Source organism: Pleurodeles waltl, chromosome 4_1 (assembly GCF_031143425.1).
Source record: "Pleurodeles waltl isolate 20211129_DDA chromosome 4_1, aPleWal1.hap1.20221129, whole genome shotgun sequence".
NCBI lineage: Eukaryota > Metazoa > Chordata > Amphibia > Caudata > Salamandridae > Pleurodeles > Pleurodeles waltl.
The window spans coordinates 1,020,458,628-1,020,479,185 of NC_090442.1; the positions used below are offsets into that span (position 1 = coordinate 1,020,458,628).

At 40.1% G+C, this 20,558-nt stretch overlaps 2 protein-coding genes across 3 annotated transcripts in view; one reads left to right on the forward strand and one right to left on the reverse strand.

Moving 5' to 3' along the window:
* Positions 1-14,734, reverse strand: part of LOC138288358 (zinc finger protein 773-like) — a 127,625-nt gene extending 112,891 nt beyond the window's left edge. The window contains exon 1 of one of the 2 annotated variants that reach the window (XM_069229914.1): positions 14,531-14,734. In XM_069229914.1, coding sequence (XP_069086015.1) covers positions 14,531-14,572 — 42 coding nt within the window. In that variant the 5' untranslated portion in view covers positions 14,573-14,734. The remainder of the gene's footprint in view (positions 1-14,530) is intronic. The other variant, XM_069229913.1, reaches the window with a different exon arrangement.
* A 714-nt stretch (positions 14,735-15,448) lies between these two features.
* LOC138288359 (zinc finger protein 419-like) overlaps positions 15,449-20,558 on the forward strand; it is a 49,435-nt gene continuing 44,325 nt past the window's right edge. The window contains exon 1 of the mRNA XM_069229915.1: positions 15,449-15,622. Within this exon, the coding sequence (XP_069086016.1) occupies positions 15,599-15,622 (24 nt within the window). The 5' untranslated portion in view covers positions 15,449-15,598. The remainder of the gene's footprint in view (positions 15,623-20,558) is intronic.

The window sequence follows — 20,558 nt, forward strand, 5'->3', positions numbered from 1 at the left end:
GGCCCTGAGTTCATACCAGGGCTTGTGAATATCTTCAATGCTGAGATTGGTAACTTCTTCAGGATATTTGTTTCTCTTGGCATCCTATACATTCTTTTTAGTTGTTTCTGGAACAACAGCATTAATTTGTTTTCTTGCCATCCTATATTTTCTTTATAACTGCCTCCCAAACAATCTTTCACTGTAAAAAAAAGAAAAACACCGTTGTCTATGAGATGTTCCAGCTCTACCACCAAAACGTCTATTTTATTTCCTTTCCAGGTTCCTTGTTCTTTGGTTTATCCCTTGCCATGGTTAAGCACACCATACAGAAGGAACACACCTTCCCACTCTGTTCCCTAAGCCAGCAATGTGCTCCAAACAAAGACGTTCCTGCTTTTAACACTGTCAGTTGCTTCTCAGATGATATTCACAATTTGTGAATATGGATTTCAATATTCAAACTATACCAATTTCTCATTAGCGATTCAATATTTTAGGATTCTTTAAAATACCGAATCATTAATTCAACGAGCAGTTAATTCATACACATGAAAAAGCGATTTGCAATTTGTTAAATTGGTTAAAATTTGAAAACTGGGAATCACTATATTGAAGTTGAGTATATCTGGTCCTAAATTCCTAATATTGCTGACAAAGTAATGGGGGAGTTGCAGGCCATACCAAATTTAAAGAAACTCATTATTAGAACCAGAAGAACCAAAGTCAAGCCACACAAACCCCCAAAGATTTGAGGGGATAGATATTCCCGACCACCTAATAATAACTTGCACAAAGAAGAACTTTATTCTGTATAATTAAAATAATGGAAAAAAAATTATGGTTTTCAGCACAGGTAAAAATATACTAACTCTAAAAATGCATTACCTGGCTAATGGGTAGCACTTCTAAATACAGTTTGTCAAACTTTAAACAAGTGTACACTAACTATTGGAAGCACCCAGACTCTAACATACAATTACTTTATGAATTCTTGCCAAATAAACAAAGACCCACATGTCAGGAATTACTAACAATTAAAAAAAAAGAGAATAGTAATAAATCCTACTCACAAAAACAGTTATGGATTTTTATAAGGCAATGGGACTGATTTAGAGGTTGGCGGATGGATTACTCTGTCACAAACGTGACAGATAGCCCGGCCACTGTATTACGATTTCCATTGGATAAAATGGAATCGTAATACGGCAGATGGGCTATCCCTCAAGTTTGTGATGGAGTAACCTCATCCACCCAACTCTAAATCAGGCCTAATGTTTCAAACAGTCTTTATAATATAACCTCAAACGGCAATACAAATATGTTATTTTCAGTTCAGTCAAGCTTAATAGAAGACATCTCTAAAACTCCACATTAAAGATAGACTACTCTACCAAAACTTAATTTGCCTTCGAAATCAAAAAATGTATTGCCCTAGCATAGGTACCACCAACATAGTTTACAAAACATTAGGACTTACTACTAGACTCATCATTCTATCTGGAAATTGAGGAAACAATAACATTCTTTCTTAAACTATTTTGAAAACATTTGGGTTAGACACATGTAACATCCAGGGCACAAGCTCCAAACAAAATTCTACATACCATGGTGGAATGTGTATAACAGTACACCCCCTTGCAAAGCTAAAACTAATAATACCATGGAATTTGGTATAATTCCCTCCTATATGCTTTTGTAAAAATCCACCCTACTCTATATGAATTGTTTTTTGTAAAGAACACAGCTATTAGTAACTATTATTTATTTTTTACCATTCTGAAAACATTTATTATAAAAACTCCAAAATAATAAGCATAATAATATACATTTAATTACTAATTTTTTAAAATCATTACAATCATATGCAATCCAAAATATTTCACTGTGAAAAAATCATAACAATGTTTTCATTATTAAATTTTTTTAAATCAAAAATGTAAAAGATTACGCCACCATGACTTTGCAATACAACATAAACAATATGTATCAAAAGTAAAAACTAACATACTATAGTAATGTAGGGAAAAAAACACACACACATAAATATCTTAATCACAAAATATAACTATATCCCACCCAACATTTTGACATCACAGAAATAATTTACAATTATAGATAGTTTAGTAGCTGAAGGCCCCCAATGCAGAAATTCTAATCCAAAGGTATAATCCCAAAGAAAAAGCAAACATTTAAAACATTCAACTATGTAATTTCAGCATAAAAAAGGAATCCACAGAAAATAGATTTACTATTTTAACTGCAAACCTGTACCCACTGAGGAATGTGTTTCATATTGAGGAGTGCAGGTTTACTATTCTAATCCAAGTCTACTATCATTGAGGTAAATGTTAGATTTCAGTGAGATTAGATGTCCTGTTCTAACTGCAAGCCCTCATTAGGCAAAGGGAACTGATTTTGGGAAGTGCATATTTACTTTTCTATCAGCAAAACACTACTGCCACCAGGGAAAGTATTTAATTTTGGTGATTTTACAATTGCTACTGTTAGTAAAACTGAAAAACCTTTTGTAAAAAAAAAAATATTTGAGTATCTTTAAAGTGACTAATAAAATACCAAGCCCACAATAATTACATGGATATTTTTTTCAAGTGTTCATTGCTAAAGCATCTTTTATGTTATTGAACAACAACTCATATTGTAATTTAAAAGCAATTTGCACATATAAACATTATAATTTCTACATTAAAAATCTAAAAATCTAAAATGTATTAAAATATAACAATCGTAGAAATAACTTTATTTAAATAAAATTATTAACAGAATATTTGAAAACAATACATTATTTTTTTCTATAAAATCTTAAAAATAAAATGAATCTTATTTTCATAATTTGTTCTATTATCCTTCGTACCTACTTTCCATGAAACAGTCCTAATTGTATATTAATGATCTAAACTCCTTAATTAAAAAATAAATATAATAAATTACATTCCAATTCACAAAAGTATAAAAACATGCAATATTTACTTTGATTATAAATAACAAAAACACATCTCCCCCTGGAAATCAAACACCAAATTATTTACAGGCTAAATCCTTCCTGGAGGTGAACTGATGATGTACTGGAGCGTAATCTGTATCTGACTGTGACGCGCGGGTTCGATCTTCCTCTCCTGGAGACACAGAGTAGAAGGTTCGCCCTTTATAAAGCACCTGTAAGCTCCGCCCGCTGAGCCACGCCCGTCCACCCTCGAAGTAGGTAAAGAAATTCCCGCCTCTTACCAGGATGATGGACAGCTTTCCAAAACGACCCAACTGCGTTTTACCGCCGATTCCGGTGGTGCGTTGGTGATGCTCAGAAGCACGAGGACATCTCCACAAAGACGCACTAGTAACAATCACATTGCCAAAGGCACACAAGGTTGCTGGAGACGTTTACCCCGTGGCCCATCACGTACCCTTAGTGTACAATATAAACAGGGCGTATAAAACATGCTAGGTAACGCTTACTGGCATACTCATAGAAAATACCCCGGTTTGGGTAGGCCACGATGCTCTTTTTACAGAAACTAAACCTCAAAGGAAGCACTTCCAAATATAAACGTAGCAGGTGCCGCAGTCGAAGCTCAGCTTCTGGAAAGGACAAGCCACCATAACTCTTGGGCTTGGCAAAGATAAAGCAAGGCTGTGCGCTCAGAGATCCCATAGCAGAAAAAGATCTAGAATCCTTCCTGGAGGTTGAACTGATGATGTACTGGAGCGTAATCTGTATCTGACTGTGACGCGCGGTTTCTATCTTCCTCTCCTGGAGACACAGAGTAGAAGGTTTCTCCCTTCATAAAGCACCTGTAAGCTCCGCCCGCTGAGCCACGCCCGTCCACCCTCGAAGTAGGTAAAGGAATTCCCGCCTTTTACCAGGATGATGGACAGCTTTCCAAAACGACCCAATGCGTTTTTAACGCCGATTCCGGTGGTGCGTTGTTGATGCTCAGAAGCACGAGGACATCTCCACAAAGACGCACTAGTAACAATCGCATTGCCAAAGGAAAACAAGGTTTCTGGAGACGTTTACCCCGTGGCCCATCACGTACCCTTAGTGTACAATATAAACGGGGCGTATGAAACATGCTAGGTAACGCTTACTGACATACTCGTAGAAAATACTCCGGTTGAGTAGGCGACGATGCTCATTTTACAGAAACTAATCCTCAAAGGAAGTACTTACAATTATAATTGTAGCAGGTGCCGCAGTTGAAGCTTAGCTTCTGGAGGTGAACTGATGATGTACTGGAGCGTAATCTGTATCTGACTGTGACGCGCGGGTTCTATCTTCCTCTCCGGGAGACACAGAGTAGAAGGTTCTCCCTTCATAAAGCACCTGTAAGCTCCGCCCGCTGAGCCACGCCCCGTCCACCCTCGAAGTAGGTAAAGGAATTCCCGCCTCTTACCAGGATGATGGTCATCTTTCCAAAACGACCCCACTGCGTTTACCGCCGATTCACGTGGTGCGTTATTGATGCTCAGAAGCACGAGGACATCTCCACAAAGACGCACTAGTAACAATAACATTGCCAAAGGCACACAAGGTTGCTGGAGACGTTTACCCCATGACCCATCACGTACCCCTAGTGTACAATATAAACGCAGCAGATGCCGCAGTTGAAGCTCACCTTCTGGAAAGGACAAGCCACCCTAACTCTTGGACTTGGCAAAGATAAAGCAAGGCTGTGCGCTCAGAGATCCCATAGCCGAAAAGATCTAGAATCCTTCCTGGAGGTGAACTGAGGATGTACTGGAGCGTAATCTGTATATGACTGAGACGCGCGGGTTCTATCTTCCTCTGCTGGAGACACAGAGTAGAAGGCTCTCCCTTTATAAAGCACCTGTAAGCTCCGCCCGCTGAGCCACACCCCGTCCACCCTCGAAGTAGGTAAAGGAATTCCCGCCTTTTACCAGGATGATGGATGGATGACTAAGTATTTTTTACCCATGATTCTAATTATGTATTATATGTGCATATGTGTGTTGTATTCATATATGTGTGCCTATAAATATATATATATATATATGTGTATGTATGTGTATATGTTGTTTCTGTGCCTGGCATGTTTGTGGATCTTTGCATGGCTCCTGGTTTTTTGGGTTGTTATACTAGATATCTATGAATTTCTGCTCTCTTTTATCACACTTATCTACTCATCACTCTTATGTCATGTCTCTATCAAACTATCCTCCATTCTCACTCGGACTCATCCCAAATCCCTTCGACCACTTTCATCTCCTAAACATCTCTGCCTAAGCTCTTCCCTCCACCTCCACATCTAACTCACCAAACCTCACTGTACCTCTGTGACCTCCCACACAACCCTACTAAATTCTCCTGCATTCATCTCACCCTCCTACTATGCTCTCCCTAACCCTTCCACATCCTCTTTCCCCTCCGCTCCCCCTTTTATTCATCTCAAGCCTTTGGATTGAGTAAATGAAGGATAAACTCCCAATTAACACTTCTAGATTTCTTTCCTCCTCCACCCCTCCATTACTCCAGTCAATCTAACTAACAAACTCTCATATCCGCAACTCAAATTAACTCATAATAATACTAAAACTGTACTCCTTATTAAATTATACTAATCCATCACTAATTCTTTTGGGTACCGGAGTAGCGTGCTACTCATCGAAAAGCGCTTCGACGCCTCGTCAGGGGTAGTAAGCGCCATATAAATACGATTACAATACAATACAATTAAATATATTCATTTTTTTAAATAGTTAACATAACGTAACCCCTTAAATGTATTTAAAAAAAAAATACTTCTATAATAATAGAAAAACACACCATAGTATTGTTAATAATAATAATTCATTTGAATATACTGAAATAACCCATCAACTTGTTAAAGATATAAAAAAAAAATATAAATTAAACAATTTATATTATTATAAGTATTACATTAGTAAATAATAACATATGTATATTATGGATATATTTTTAAATCACCTATTATTCAAAGGCCCATTAAAGCAGCTAAAGAAATAAAAAACAGTTTCATAAATTATTACTAATGTACAGTACAAACATTTTATACATTGATTTTTAAACCAATTCCAACCCTATTCCCCCACACAATAAACCATTAAAATAGATATCAATATTGATTTCAGCAAAAATTAAATTAATTTAATGTATTTCTTTTGACATTTAAAAATAATATATCAGATCATTAGAAACTTAAAAATAATTACAAACAAATCTAAACAAATACTTACTGTAACACTAAAAATAATATGTTTGACACTAAAACCAAAATTTTATAAACATTTAAACACTTAAAATTAAAACAAAACAAGGAACAAAAAAATATATTATATACAATGATACTAAAGTAAACAATAATATAAATGACAATTTTTTACAAAGTAAAGAAACGAAATGCTTATCTTCAATATTATGTCTAAATCAGGCCTGGTTACCATGACATTCTAGAAATCATACAAATGCCTAGCAACATTCCAGAGCCAATATTAAGGTGGACCACTACCAACCTTTGTAATCATGTAATACGTATGAAATATGTATGTACTAATACAGTGGTTTCATTGCTACTCTTTCAAAACATGTCTCTACGGAACAAGTGTCTACTTGTTTCACAATTGAACTTCTATTTTGATGACTCTGATGTAAATTACTGCCACCTCTGTTTTCAAGGTCTGTACTATATGAACCACTACATGAAAAAAAAATCAAATCAAATAAAATGGACACAAAAGTGTTTGACTAGAAGCATGATTGCAAAATTGGAAAAACAAGAAGAAATAAAAACATCTCTCCTCACTATGCCTGCCGTGAGGAGGCATGAGATTTTGTCACAAACTCCTGTCTACCAATGTTTGTAGATAGGGATTTGCATCAAAACCCAAAGGTGGTTGCATGGGAACACCCATGAACCAACCATGGAACACCCCCTCAATACAAAATAATACAAAGCAGCACATAGTGCAACTTTGTGGTACTTTGTGATCCTATCCAAGGCAAATCCTCAATCGTTGTGATGTTAGGTGAAGTACCATTCCTTCCTCAAAAAAAATCAGGGTCAGGGTCAGGGTCATTCAAATAATGTCACTTTCTGTGATTTCAGTAAGGTCAAGGGGTATGTGATGTCACTTCTGCTACCTATGGCACTTTGGTGAATCTACGGCCATGCATAATTTCCCATCATGGAGTTTCATATCAGTAGGCAGTATATCAGCATGTTTTACAATAATGAAATTCCCTACAATCAGTTCATGAAAGGGTGCAAGCCTTGAATTTAGTTACATTGTTTTTAAAGCAGCTGATGAGGTATATATTTCTTAACTGGTGAGTCCAAATCTGCTCATTCAGGTTGACAAAGTCGAGGTGGGGCCTTGTTGAGCCGAAGTTCAGGATTAGGTCAGTAATTATGTCTGTCTCTCCTTTCTCTCTGACTCTCAACCTATTTTTCAGTCGCATTCTCTTTCTCACACCAAGTTCACTCTCTTTTTATTTCAGGTTCTGTCTTGCTGTTTTCAGCTCAGTGCCTTTACCCGTCCCTACTGCTATATATCGGCTCCAGATCTATATCACTCGCCTGCTTTTCTGTTTATTCTTTTAGTTAATATTCTGCTTTGAGATACACTTAGTAAATCATTTTCACTCTTCTCTCTCTCTGAATTTATCACAGCTCTGTCCAGATGTATCTGTTAATTAAACGTTACCCCTTTTTAGGTCTCGGCTAGACCTCGAAGAAACATGTTGTATTCACTATATGGGCGTCCGCCTGCCCATAGGCTTCCCATTTGCTGTATTTATTGTCACTTTCATATTCCTTCTCCCCATTTGTTCATGGCATGCATGCATCATGTCTCTTATTGTGTTTAGCCGTCCCCAAGAACATGGGCGAATTACTACTATCCATCCACTGCTACCATCTTATGAGTTGTTTTAAGAACTACCTTTTTCTTGGTTTAAGAGCAGTTCAGAGGAGCACTCATGTTTCTACTCGCTCTGAGCTCTGTTTATTTAAGCAGGCCTGTAAATCGTGTTCTTATCTTGTCCCATTTCCTGTGCATTCAAAGACTGAGATCAAATGTCAGACGCTGTTTTCCGAGGTTGCCGTTTTACTGTTCCTTCTCTAAATTCAAAGTGAGAGAATTTTGTTATTAGTGTCCTGGTGTTGCTTGCCCGACCCCCAAACTCCTTCCGCTTCGCTGCTTGAGTCAAAGTGAACTAACCTATTCAGGGTCTTAAGAGGAACACTCCAGTGAGGCAGCACAGTGTTGAGAAGTACACACTCCTCCGTTATTTTCTAAACCTAAATTGCATTTGCAGTTCAATGTCATCAAATTCCACACCACAAAACATATTTAAACTCCACATAATATGACTCAGAACCACATAATTCAACTCCATTTACGCTCTGCTCATAAACACCTAAATCCACTCTATGCCATATAACAACAATCCACATAAATACACTTCACAACATGCCACATAATTCCTCTCAACATAATTTCACACAATTCTATGCCACACAGTTCAACTTCACAATTCCATTCCATGCCTGATAATTCCACACCAAATCACATAATTCCACGTCACAACACAATTCCACTACACACTACACATATCCAACCCACAACACAGAATTCCTCATCATGCCACAAAATTCAACACCACACCACATAATTCCGCTCCACTACTTACCACTCAACACAGAATACCACTCCACATATTTACACTCCATGACACACAATCCCACTCTACATAATTCTAGTACACTTGATACCAGATAATTACTATCCACATAATTCCACTGCACATCATGCCACGTAATTCTACTACACATAACTCCAATCAACACCACACAATTCCCCATCACACAATTCCACAACAAACAATTCCAAACCAAACCACAAAATTCTAATCACCACTACATGTCTGATCCACTCCATAACACATGGCTAAAGGGCACTGGCAACACTAATAGCTCTCGAACTGCAAAGACCTATTGGTTTTGGCAATGCCTGTTACAGGACGTTATCAATGGCAAATACCAAGGCTTTTAATTCATGAGCATGCTCTCAATTTTGTTTAGCAACATACAATTTTCAACTAGAATCTTTCACCATCTTAAAACCTAATCTGCCCTAAAATATTCCCTGCTATATACACACTGAAGCACTTTCCAGCCATTCGAAAGAGCTTTTCCAGAATAGTCTTCTACAAAAGGTGTTCCCAGTGGCTGAAATGGAATTACACATGTAGGCATGCTCATAGGCCAAACATACTTGTGTACTATTGAGACGTGCTGGCAATCTCACATTAAAAATTCCAACCCCCACTGAGAAGTGCAGGTATTGTCCTTCTCAAACAAGTACCTGGTGCAGGCACTCAATACCTGAGAGAACCAATCTATTTAAAGATCTGCACATTCCTTTTTGTTCTCTATAATTTTCTTATCACGTTCCTTTGGATCCAATTTAAGGATCTCACCATCCTCATTCACTCAAGAGGCCATCCTCCAGCCCATCATCCTCAGCTGTGGTTTTATCCAGTGCAGAATGGACTTCTACCCAGGCCCTCAGCACCTTTTGCAACTCCATCTTCCTGGTGGTATGCTTGGTAGAAGTCCATACTCCTTGCAGACATCTCCGAGCTGAGCCACAGTATAGTACTCTATGTTGGTCAGCTAAAATCCCATGCTTTTGGTTGTAGATCCAGCAGTCAGAGACAAGATTTTGAGAAAAAAAAAAAAAAATGTCAATCAGGGAGAATATAAAAATGTAATTTGTCTTGGATGTGCAATAGCAGTGTATACCAAATCACTGTATGGCACTGCATAAACCAAGTCAAATCCCACCGCTGATCACCAGTGTTAGAAATTGGGTTCCTGGTTGTCTGGGGTATAAGCCCTGATCAAGCAGTAACCACAGTCCTAGTCAGGGTAAGGCGCATGCAAACTTTAAATTCACCTGTGATCACCCCCTGTTAGCTTGGCACAAAGCAATCAGGCTTAGCTTAGAGGCAAAAGGGAAATTATTTGTGCAACATTTCAAACAGTAAAATAATAAAAACACCACATAGAAGGATTCCAGACCAGGTTACAAAAGTAGAACTTAGTTTAATAAATAAAACAAGACCAAAAACAACAAAAAAGCTAATAAGCAGAATTGGAGATATCGAATTTCAAAGTATTAAGTAAAAATAGCACCAAGAGGCACAAAGCGCTATTGGGGATATCAGGTCATATCAGACCGGGACAAAGGCACCAGTTCAGGCTGACCGTGATGGAGCGGTGGCCGGCTATAGGGACCTAGTTAGGCCCATTGAACAAAGTACCTCAAATCCTGGTTGAGGAGTGTTTGTAGCATGGATCCGCGTCGAAGATCTGTTGTGCAGCTGAGGCTAAAGCTTTGGTTCCAAGATGCGAGGAGGCGCAGTGCGAGGTCCTGTTGCTTTGTCATTGAAGATGCCATGGACGTGCAATGTGACAAGCTGCGCTGGAAATAGCATTGCACAGCAGCCAGTTCGAAGGCAATGCATCGGTCACAAGATGCAGGATGCAACAGTGATGCGAGTCTTCGTGACCGGTCCAACCCATGTGGTGCTCAGCCAAGAAGATGCGTTAATTCTGCTAGGGGATAGGTTGCTCAGCAGAGAAGATGTGTTGGTTCTGCAGGCAAGTACCTAAGGACCACTTCCAAGGGTTCAGGACTGGGTGGCACCATTTGGCAGGGTAGACTCATAGATGGCAGAGTACAGGTGCAAAAGCAGGGTGGTTGGAAGTCTTTTATGACCCTGAGACTTCAGATCAGGAGCACAGACAACTAACCTTTGGAGTCTCTCTGGGTTCAAGTGATGCCAGTCCAGTCCTTCTCACCCAAGTAAGGGGGCAAAAGGCAGCAGGTTAGTGCAACAGAGCAACAGTCCAGCAAAAAAGCAATCCAGCAGAGTGGCAGTCCTTGTAACAGCACAGAAGTCCTTCTTCCTGGCTGAGTATCCACAGGTTCAGTGGTGTACTGAAGAGGTGGTGTCAGAAATCCAGTACTTTTACCTGGTTGGGGCTTTGAAGCGGGAGAGACGTCGAAGACAGGCCTTTGAAGTGCTCATAGGCCCTGACCTTCATGTCCTGGCTCCAGACTCAATACAGGTGGGTATGCAGCCCTTTGTGTGGGGACAGGACACACCCTATTTAGGTGTAAATGATGCTGGGTCCAGCTCCTCCCTCCCATCCTGGAAGGATGGCCCAACACGTCACACCTAAGCTCCCATTGTGTGTGGTTGTGTGGGGGGGAAATACACAAAGCCCAGCTGTCACCGATCCCAGACTTGATCAAAGACAAGCAGCAGGAACCAAGTGACTAAAGTAAGAAAATGCCTGCTTTCTAAAAGTGGCATCTTCAGAATTGCAATTTAAAATATGACTTCACCATAAGTTTGGATTTTAAATTGTGATTACAGAGGAGAAAAACTTGAAAGAATTATCTCTTCCCATGTGGATATTACGCTTATAAGTTGTATAATACGGCTCCAATGTTATCCTACGAGAGAGACAGGCCCTGCGGTAGTGAAAAACAAATTTAAAAGATTTGCACTACCAGGGAATGTAAAATGTAAAAGTATGTGTCCTGCTTATTAAATATATTGCACCCTGCCCTCTGGGCAGACCAAGGCCTAGGGTTGACATGCATATTAAAATGGCAGGTTTGGGCCTGGCAAAAGGTTTTTTTTTGCCAGATCGACATGGCAGTATAAAGCTGCACCTACAAGCTCTGCAATGGCAGGCCTGATCCATGTTTGAGGGCTAAGTGGGTGGGACAATCAGTGCTGCAGGCCAACTAGTAGCATTAAGTTTACCAGCCATGGGTACATGAAGTATTACCTCACTAGTGACTTATAAGTAAAATAGGGTCTTAATACTAGCAAAAACGAGGTCAGAAAAGTGGAGGAAGCAGGTAAAAAGTTGGAGGGGAAGTCCACCCTAAGGCTCTCAGGACTAACATGCCTCCAGGAGTCCACACCATCGAAATGTGAAGATGTAGGTATAGTAAAAAACTAGAAAAGGCTGTGAAAGTCCAAGGTTGGAAACCGCAAAGTCCCAAAGACTACCACAATGATTTCACTGTTTATCTGTAGTTTGCTACGCCACAAACCAGGCTCCAAAGGGGCATCAAAGCATGTTGGTGAGGTATGTATTACGAGTTAAAATGTAGTAGAGAGGAGCGGGGTCTACAAAACATGGCTCTTGTTCAGAATGTTAATGCAAAGTGTAGATCTTTAGTATGTACTAAAGACTTGTATAGAGAGAATAAAGATGGCAGAAAGTGTGAAAGCAGCCTTGTGTGTTGTGATTGAAACAGGAAGGTGAGTAGAACATGTATTTAACTACACCACTGACCCCCCAGGAAACATTAGACAGAACACCTAGAATATATCTGACGCAACAGATATACATCATACAGGCGAATATCAGAACATAAAAGTTCTACATAGCATCAACAAACACTCAACACAACACATTAGAAAATACCCTTCACACTCATGCAAAACAACTTAGATATTTCATACAGATGGGTAACCAACGAGCTCACATAAAAACATATGATAATAAGCAACACACACAACTATCGATGCCACTAGTATTTCGAAGTCGCTCTGCACACAATAGCATGTTCTGCTGAATAACAGTCAACAGCCAACAAAACGCATTAGATAGAATATTCAGCATATAGCTGGTTATCACAGATCTCACAACTGTACCAACAATTTTAATGAACAACCCCAACTTCCCAACTATCAAATGAACATTAGTCAAAACAACACACAAGACTCATATGCATCATAAAATCGGACTTTACCAAGTCCACGCCTCTAATGTCCATAAAACAATATTGCTCTCCAAGAAACACACAAAAGACAGTAAACCACCACCGATCTAACACTGCAGAGATATTGTTCTCCAAAAAGACACCACAGTCTCAGTTACTGCACACTTGTGTTGGAGTGTGACCTTTAAAATTAATATTAACATGAAAAGCTTCCAATATAATGTATAACGAAGCTGCATAGAAAATCTGTTAATGTAGAAAATAATGTACGCGTTTGAAATGTGCCCACGGGGAGTGGCCGCCAATGTATACGAAGACTGATGAAACTTACTAATGATGAATTAATGATGCACAAATGTATGGATTTGTACTAGCATATCATAATTAGAGTCATATATTAGGGGTTTGTTAACTAAATTACTAGGCCTTATTTAAGCAAGGGTCTGGGCCAAGCTGCCTGGTCTCATATTAAACTGTGTTTTTCTAACGTGCAATGTGCTATCTTCCTGAAGGACACAACGCTGTACTTTTCGAGAAGCTAGAGATGTGTGTGTAGCTGTAGTAAATTCTTTCTCATGGAACCCGACTTGCTCAAGGAGACATTCTTGCCGAATGCAACAGCGTAATTCGTAACAGGTGCAAGGCTGCCTAGACTACGAGAAGACAATGGGACTACTGACTGGAGCGTGAAATGTAACTTTTCTTACCTGACATTCCTACCAATGAAATCGGCAATTAGAGGAGCCAATCAACTGCATGACAACTGTGTTTTGTGGAAAATTCTAGTAAGGTGCGTGGAGAATTATTTGATAGAGATAATGATGCACCAAAATTGACCCAATAGGGAATTAAGGGGTACTGTTTTGATATAACCGCATGCCCCGAGGGGAAATCAACTATTACTGGACACTCCATTATTAGCCATACTTTGCCGTTATTCTTTTGAGACTTTGCCGTTTGTTCTTCCTGATACTTTAACCATCCTCTAAGTCCTTCCTGATTCTCACTTCTCCTCCTTATGAGGGAAGAGCCTTATTCTTTAGCTATGCCATACTGAGACTTTGCCCTGCCCTGTCCTGTCTTTGCTGAGGCCGAATCGACTCATGTCCTGAGTACGAAGTATGATGCTGTTTGCTTATTCGTTGGAGGGGTAACTATCTGATGATAATTGTAACTGTCTGTTTGCCCTTTCTTTCTAGGTACCAACTGCTCTTTTGATAGAGGCCATAGTTAGATGTTTTTTAAATTTGTGTATGCTAAATTGTTTTGCACGAAGCCCAACATGCCGATGCTAATTTGAGGTTAGTTAAGGTGTTCACTAAAACCTGATGCAAATAGACAAATGACTGAGTTCTTGTTTTGTTGAACTATGCGCATTACTGGTAACACAGATCTATATAAATGTATGTTAATATAACCAGTTAATGCCAACAGAATGTATTCAGAAGGGAGACCCAAAAAATGTAAGTCAATAAAAGCTTTATTTTAGCTATCTCCGGCCTCAAATTGCCTCTGCTTCAATGGAAGTCAATAGAGAAAATGCATTCCCCGGGTTTTTTTGGTTCAAAATGTCCCACTTTCCTGTTATGAAACGCTGACATATATGCATATCAGGTGAATGATGCCTGGCGTAACTAACTGCCCAATCACAAGGCAGTTCACACCGCCTATGGTTTATACTGACACACCACGACTGCACTCCTTCAAACACCGAGATTCGACCCATGATACTGCTCACCTGGTCTGAAGCCAGCAGACACAGATTCTCTTTGATTTCCATTGTAATTCGACCAAGTGGAAGTATTGTTTCTTGGCAGGTAACGAGGAGGACCTGCCAGCGGATTTGGTGGTACAGACACAGCCCGTCCGCAATAACGGCCCTAAAAATATGAAGCAAAAGAGCAGCAGGATCTGACTTGGTCGAAAAGTTCTAAATGAATATTTCTGTAGTTCGGGGACGACGGAGCATGCCTGTGGCAGAGACACTACTCTGTGAGATCCTGCAGTAGATTTTCCTTTGCACGCTCTGTTCCAGACTCTGGAGAAAAGACACTGCTCCCTTTTGTAAATCCGGAGAGCCATTGAGGAAACAGAACTTCCTAGTACAGGCTCAGTGGATGTTCTGGAGGGAAGATATATGTGCCTTATGCACACAGTCAGACCTTGAAGTGGCATTGCAGCCTTAGGCACATTGACGTTTGGAGCAGAGAGAGTGCTTCCCAGGGATAGGCGTCGCTCCAATGTGCATACTCAGTGCTCGAACAGAGAACTGGAGTTCCTCTTGTGCACAATCCGCGCTAGACCCATTTTTTAAGCGTACACAAATATTACATCTCCGCATAAACTTCATTGCGATAGCCTTGTGTGGTAATGGGGACTTTAAATGATGTGTGCGGACGCTTGTGTAAGCATCAGCCACTATCCTGCATTATTGAGGCATGAGGCCATATTTTGTATTTATGCTGTGAGTACTACGCATGCTCAGATTTTGTCTCTCCCATCTGTGTATGCGCATTGTGCAAAAGCTCTGTCTCTACCCTGAGCAAGCTCAAAACGCATGTCGTAGCGATGCGTGTCGAGCTGTACACTGCGCGCGCGGAAGTTGACTCTGCGCATGTTGTCGTGATAAGTATCTTGAGTGTAGCGCGCGCGCACTAGAATGTTATTGGCCCGAGCACACATTGAGTGCTGAGAGGAGGCTCTTTGTCTGGTTGGGACTACATTCCTTTACTTTGCCTATATCCCGCTCTGTGACCGTTTACTGAAGGTCCCTGAAGAGAAGGCCTATACGCCGCAGTGCAGAGGGATGTCCGGGCAGGGGTCTGCTGAGGTGAGTAATTGCCTCTGCAGGACTTGAGGTACACCAGCATCTTAGAACCGCCGACAGAGAGAACAGACTGAAATGGGGAGAATTTCTAGGCCAAACCCCAAACACCGGCATCAGGGATGTTTTAAGAAAAAGATACGGAAACCAGATAAACAAACCAGCAGATCTGACTCAAAAGTGACCCAACCTCCGCTTCTCTAGGGATAGTTGCTATCCTTGGCACTGAACGTAAACAGTGTTGCGCAGTGCTTGAAATGGAAAAATAGAAGTGCAGGTACTCTGTATCAGAGTACCTGCTTGTTTCTGAGAACTGCCGGTACTCGCCAATTAAAAGTATTACGTTTTTCTTGAGAAGAGCCGGTACTCTCCCTCTCAAAATAAAAAAAGTGCCGGTACTCCGTACCGGACAGTACCGGCCCATTCAAAGCACTGGTGTTGCGTAAATTGGAGGCCAGCGAAAAGTTTCCGAGCAGTTTGATTTCTCCTGTGACCTGACAGTCTAAGATTAAGCGTGTGTCCGAAGGAAAGAAAAGTTAGCATCGGAGTTGCCCACCCAAACCACACTATTGCAGGGGTTTTGTAAAAGGCTTATATTTTACCAAACTGCCACGTCAAAAAACTATATATAATGAGAGGCTAGAGAAGAGGGAGAGGAGGACACCAAACAAGGAAGAACTCTGTAAAAGGTGGCTGGCAGGGTAGTAATGCGGATGTATTTAATCAGTCTTTAACGTGATAGGTCTAAGAATCAGAGTGGCAGGCAGGCTTGATTTAAAATAACAACACAAAAGGATGCTGGATGGAGTGTTGAAACTTTTCAAACACTCGCCCCTAGTCACAGATCTGTGTTTAATCAATTGTTCTTTTGCCCACCATGCCTCCCCAGTTTGGACCCAGCCATCTGTCTTGACCCTGTTCCCCATGGAATTTTTTATTTTGTGATATTGGCTTGTGCGCCTTAAGTGGCTAGGGTATGCCCAAACGTGGGTCCCTTGCTTGCTGAGCCACTGAATTCAAATTAGCCTGGCTGATAAAAGATGATACCCCGAACCTGGTCCTAGGATGCTTGAATCCTGTCTAGGGAGAACCTGGCTTGGCAGTTCAGGCTGGACTACTCCCACAGGGTGCAAGGTCAAGACTGATTTGCATATGGCTGGGTCCAAACTGGGGTGGCGTGGCAAGCAAAATAACTATGGATTAAACTCAGATCTGTGACTGGGGGTCAGTGTTTCAAACGTTTCAACACTACGTCCATCGTTTTATTTTGTGATATTGCCTTGATTTAAAATAGTTCATAATGTCAGGCAGGCAGGCTTGATTTATAATAGCTCAATATTAAAGTTGGCTGGGTTTAGGCACTAGGAAATAAATTGAAGGCTTCCTGAAAAGGGAGGGTTTGAAGACTTTCCTAATTGGATATAGTTATCTTGGTTTTTAACAATATTAAAAACAAATGTGTGGTTCTATATGGCACTTGCTTCCACGGCAGTGAAGCTTACAGTGGCTGAGATGAGCAGATGTCTCCGCTGTCCAGTTCAATTGCATTCATTTTTAAAACTTTGGAATGAAGAACTGCTGCGCTGTTCTATAGGGATACAACCCATTGGTCTTCACGTTAATGCAAATTCTCTGCAGAAGATTTATTAACTCTTCTACCCAACTTAACAGCATATACTTAAAAAAACTCAATCTTTGTTAACATTTCAGGATGCTTTAGGAAAATGTTAACACATTCTCTGTATTTTTTTATGTTTGAGTACATTTCAGATAGATGTCAAATGGCCATTAGGTGACAAGGGATAGGTGAATTATTAGATATTACATGAAATGCATGGAGTCTCGATTTGCCTTCTATGCCGCTGTCATGCGTTCAAGAGCTGATATGCAGCATCAAAGTTGAAGGCGCATATGTGATACAAATATCACCAGCCGGAATAGAAAATTACTGTTTAGTGGTAAGTACAATCCAAAACAAAAAATGCCTCAACTCAACATTCTCTCCCCCCACAGAGAAATTACTACTGGCAGTAGTTGCAATTATGTGAACAATTCTACCTTAGAAGAAAGAATACTTCCCAAACCTTATGGTATTTACAGTAAAAAAACAAGCATTTACAATGCAATGGGTCTCGCATTTGCTCGAGTTAGAGCAATTGGCGTTGTAAACTCCTAACCGGACTTTTCTTGCCACATAAACTGAAAATTAAAAGTAAAACAGTTTCACATAAGTGAGCCGATTCACAGCGCCACGGCCGCATGAGAGACAGACAAGAGTAAAAAGAAGTTTGCTCGCAGTCAAACTTATCGGCAAAAGCGCAATTAGCCATGTAACAGGGGAGATGGCCAAGGCGTAACAAAACCTCCCCATGGAGGGACAAACATAAACCATTTACGAATGTCATCAAAGGAATTTTGAAGGACAAGCCCATGAACGAGTGGTAGTGATGGGCGTGGGGTGGGCGTGAATAAAAGGGCAAATACATACCAACAGGTCGGAAAAGCAGTGCTTGCGCACCACTGTGTTCGACCTAATAAGATGGTCTCTGAACTGATTTAAAAAGGGTGAAACCTATAGCCATCTGTGCAGTGTGAAAAACTGTTCATGGGTTCTCGGTTAACAGGAGATGATAAAGAATATGTTTGTGCATGGGAGCCTGTTCCTGCAATTAAAATGTTTTTTGTGTTTTTTTTTGGCTGGCTGTATTTGTACCTCTGTCTGGTAAATTTACCTCCTGGAAGTGTTAGTTTAGCAGCGAATTTCATAAAAGTATGTATGCCAAGGGTTTACATTTACAGTCCCTATTGATAATGGACACACAATTCACATTTGCTGGCATTTCGATAACTATGGTGGAGTTGTATAATTAATAATATAAGATAAGAAATCCATCCAAATAAATTCAAATATACAAATAGTTTATTGCAAATATGTGTATGGGGCAAGATTTGAAAAATAAGAGCAATATAACAGCAGGTGGGCATTCCATATTTCTTAATGTTATTCTGCAACAATTTCAACAAAAAGGATCCAGCCTTCAACTTAGAGGAAATTTGAGTTTTTCCTTGTGTGTGAGAGGCATTCTAAGAAGGGTCAAAAGTGAATACGAAAATTAATGTAGGTTGGGCTGATAATAGAAATCCTCTCACCCACCAAAGTACAAGTAGAAAACTTAAATGAATAAAGAAACAAACAAACATGCTGATAAACCTTTAATGCGAGTATTCTTGAATGTGTGTCCCAGTAGAACACCATGCTGCCAGAGTATACATGCACATGCGTGTGCTGAACATTTTTATCGTTGAATACGCACACGTAATTTAAATAATTGGCATATTGCTTATCTTTGCAATGCAGCACACACAAACAATCATCTGGATTTTTGTATATAGAACGTTTTACTGGTTCAGTTACACAAACACAAGGCCTGCTCAACGTCTTATTTGAGTATATTTGCACGATTGCACTGAACGCCTTTCAAGATGAGTATGCACCCACCCACGATCTTCCTCAATAAGTCCAATTTTCCTAGTTGCTTAGCATCTTTGTGGACCCATAAGTGCATGCTATGTAACCTTCTGAGTTGAGTGTACACCTTCGGTGCTGCCTAATAAGCTGAATAATTTAAACAAGCTTCCGTATGCGATATAAGGGGGACATCACAGCAGTAACTGCCTGCATCGCATCCACCTGGTTGCCACTTTACAAAGACTTTTTTTCTTATCAGAATGGCAAGAAATAATGCAAATACCAGGGCTTTAAAAAATAAATAAAAAAATACTACATTTCAGCTCAAACCGAAGCTACCCAATGGGAGGCACAAGTTCGAGTTACGTGTTTTAGTTTCCTTATTTATGTAAAACTTCTACTATAAACACAAATTTCTCATAAGGTTCCCGTGCAAAAAATGTAAGCGATCTATGTGTGAGAGACACGTGCAACAGTCTACATTGATCTCAGTGAGGACGACTTCATGTTTTATATGAGTAATGGGAATGTCATTACAACTAGAGTGGCCTGCGGACTGAAATAAAAGGCCACATCTCAACTTCAACTACCGAGGTTCCACTGTTGAGCCATTAAAACAAGGATTAACTGCGCAATCCTGTATTTAAACATCTAGGGCCAGATGTACAAAATCGCAAGTTTGGGATTTCCTAATAGTGAATGTTAGCGATTTGCTATTGGGAAAAAGCAAAATGTGATGTACAGCTGTGTGTTTAACACTGTTAGCAATTTGCAGTGGGTCGCAAATGGACATGCCTTATCAATATTCACGAGCAGGTCGCAATTTGCGACCCATTGTGAATGGCTACAGTCACAGGGATAGTGGCCTGCTGGGGTCAGCAGACCACCTTGTTTGTAATTGCTTTTCCAATAAAGCAATTTTGTTTTTGTAATACTGACAGGATGCATTACAAAAAGAAAAATGAAAAGTTTCTTTTCATTTTTTAAGAGATGGCAGTGGTCCCTGGGACCACTGCCTGCTTTTAAACTATGTTTGCACCCCATTCACAAATGTATAGCTTACCACCAACGTGAAGTTGCTGTAGTAAAACATTCCTACATACCAGTGTAACTCGCTATTAGGAAGAGATTCCCTTGGCACGCCCCTTCATCATACCGAATTGCTACCCATTTTGTGAATCGCAAAATAGGCTTTTGTACATTCTAAAATGCGTTTTTCTGGTCACAAAGGGCCCAATTCTGTGAATTGGGCTGTTTGTGAACGGAAAAAAGCTTAGTACATCTGACCCTTAAAGTTTTTCAGAAAGTACTCCAGTCGATCACTCCAACTTGGTCACCTTATACACGCCAAGCTGTCAACTCTGGACCACAAACTCAACATGTTGCAGTGCTTTCCCATACACCAAGTACTCTCCAGTTCATCCCCTATACTCTAGAACTCCCCTTTCTGACGTCAAGGCTAATACCTCCATT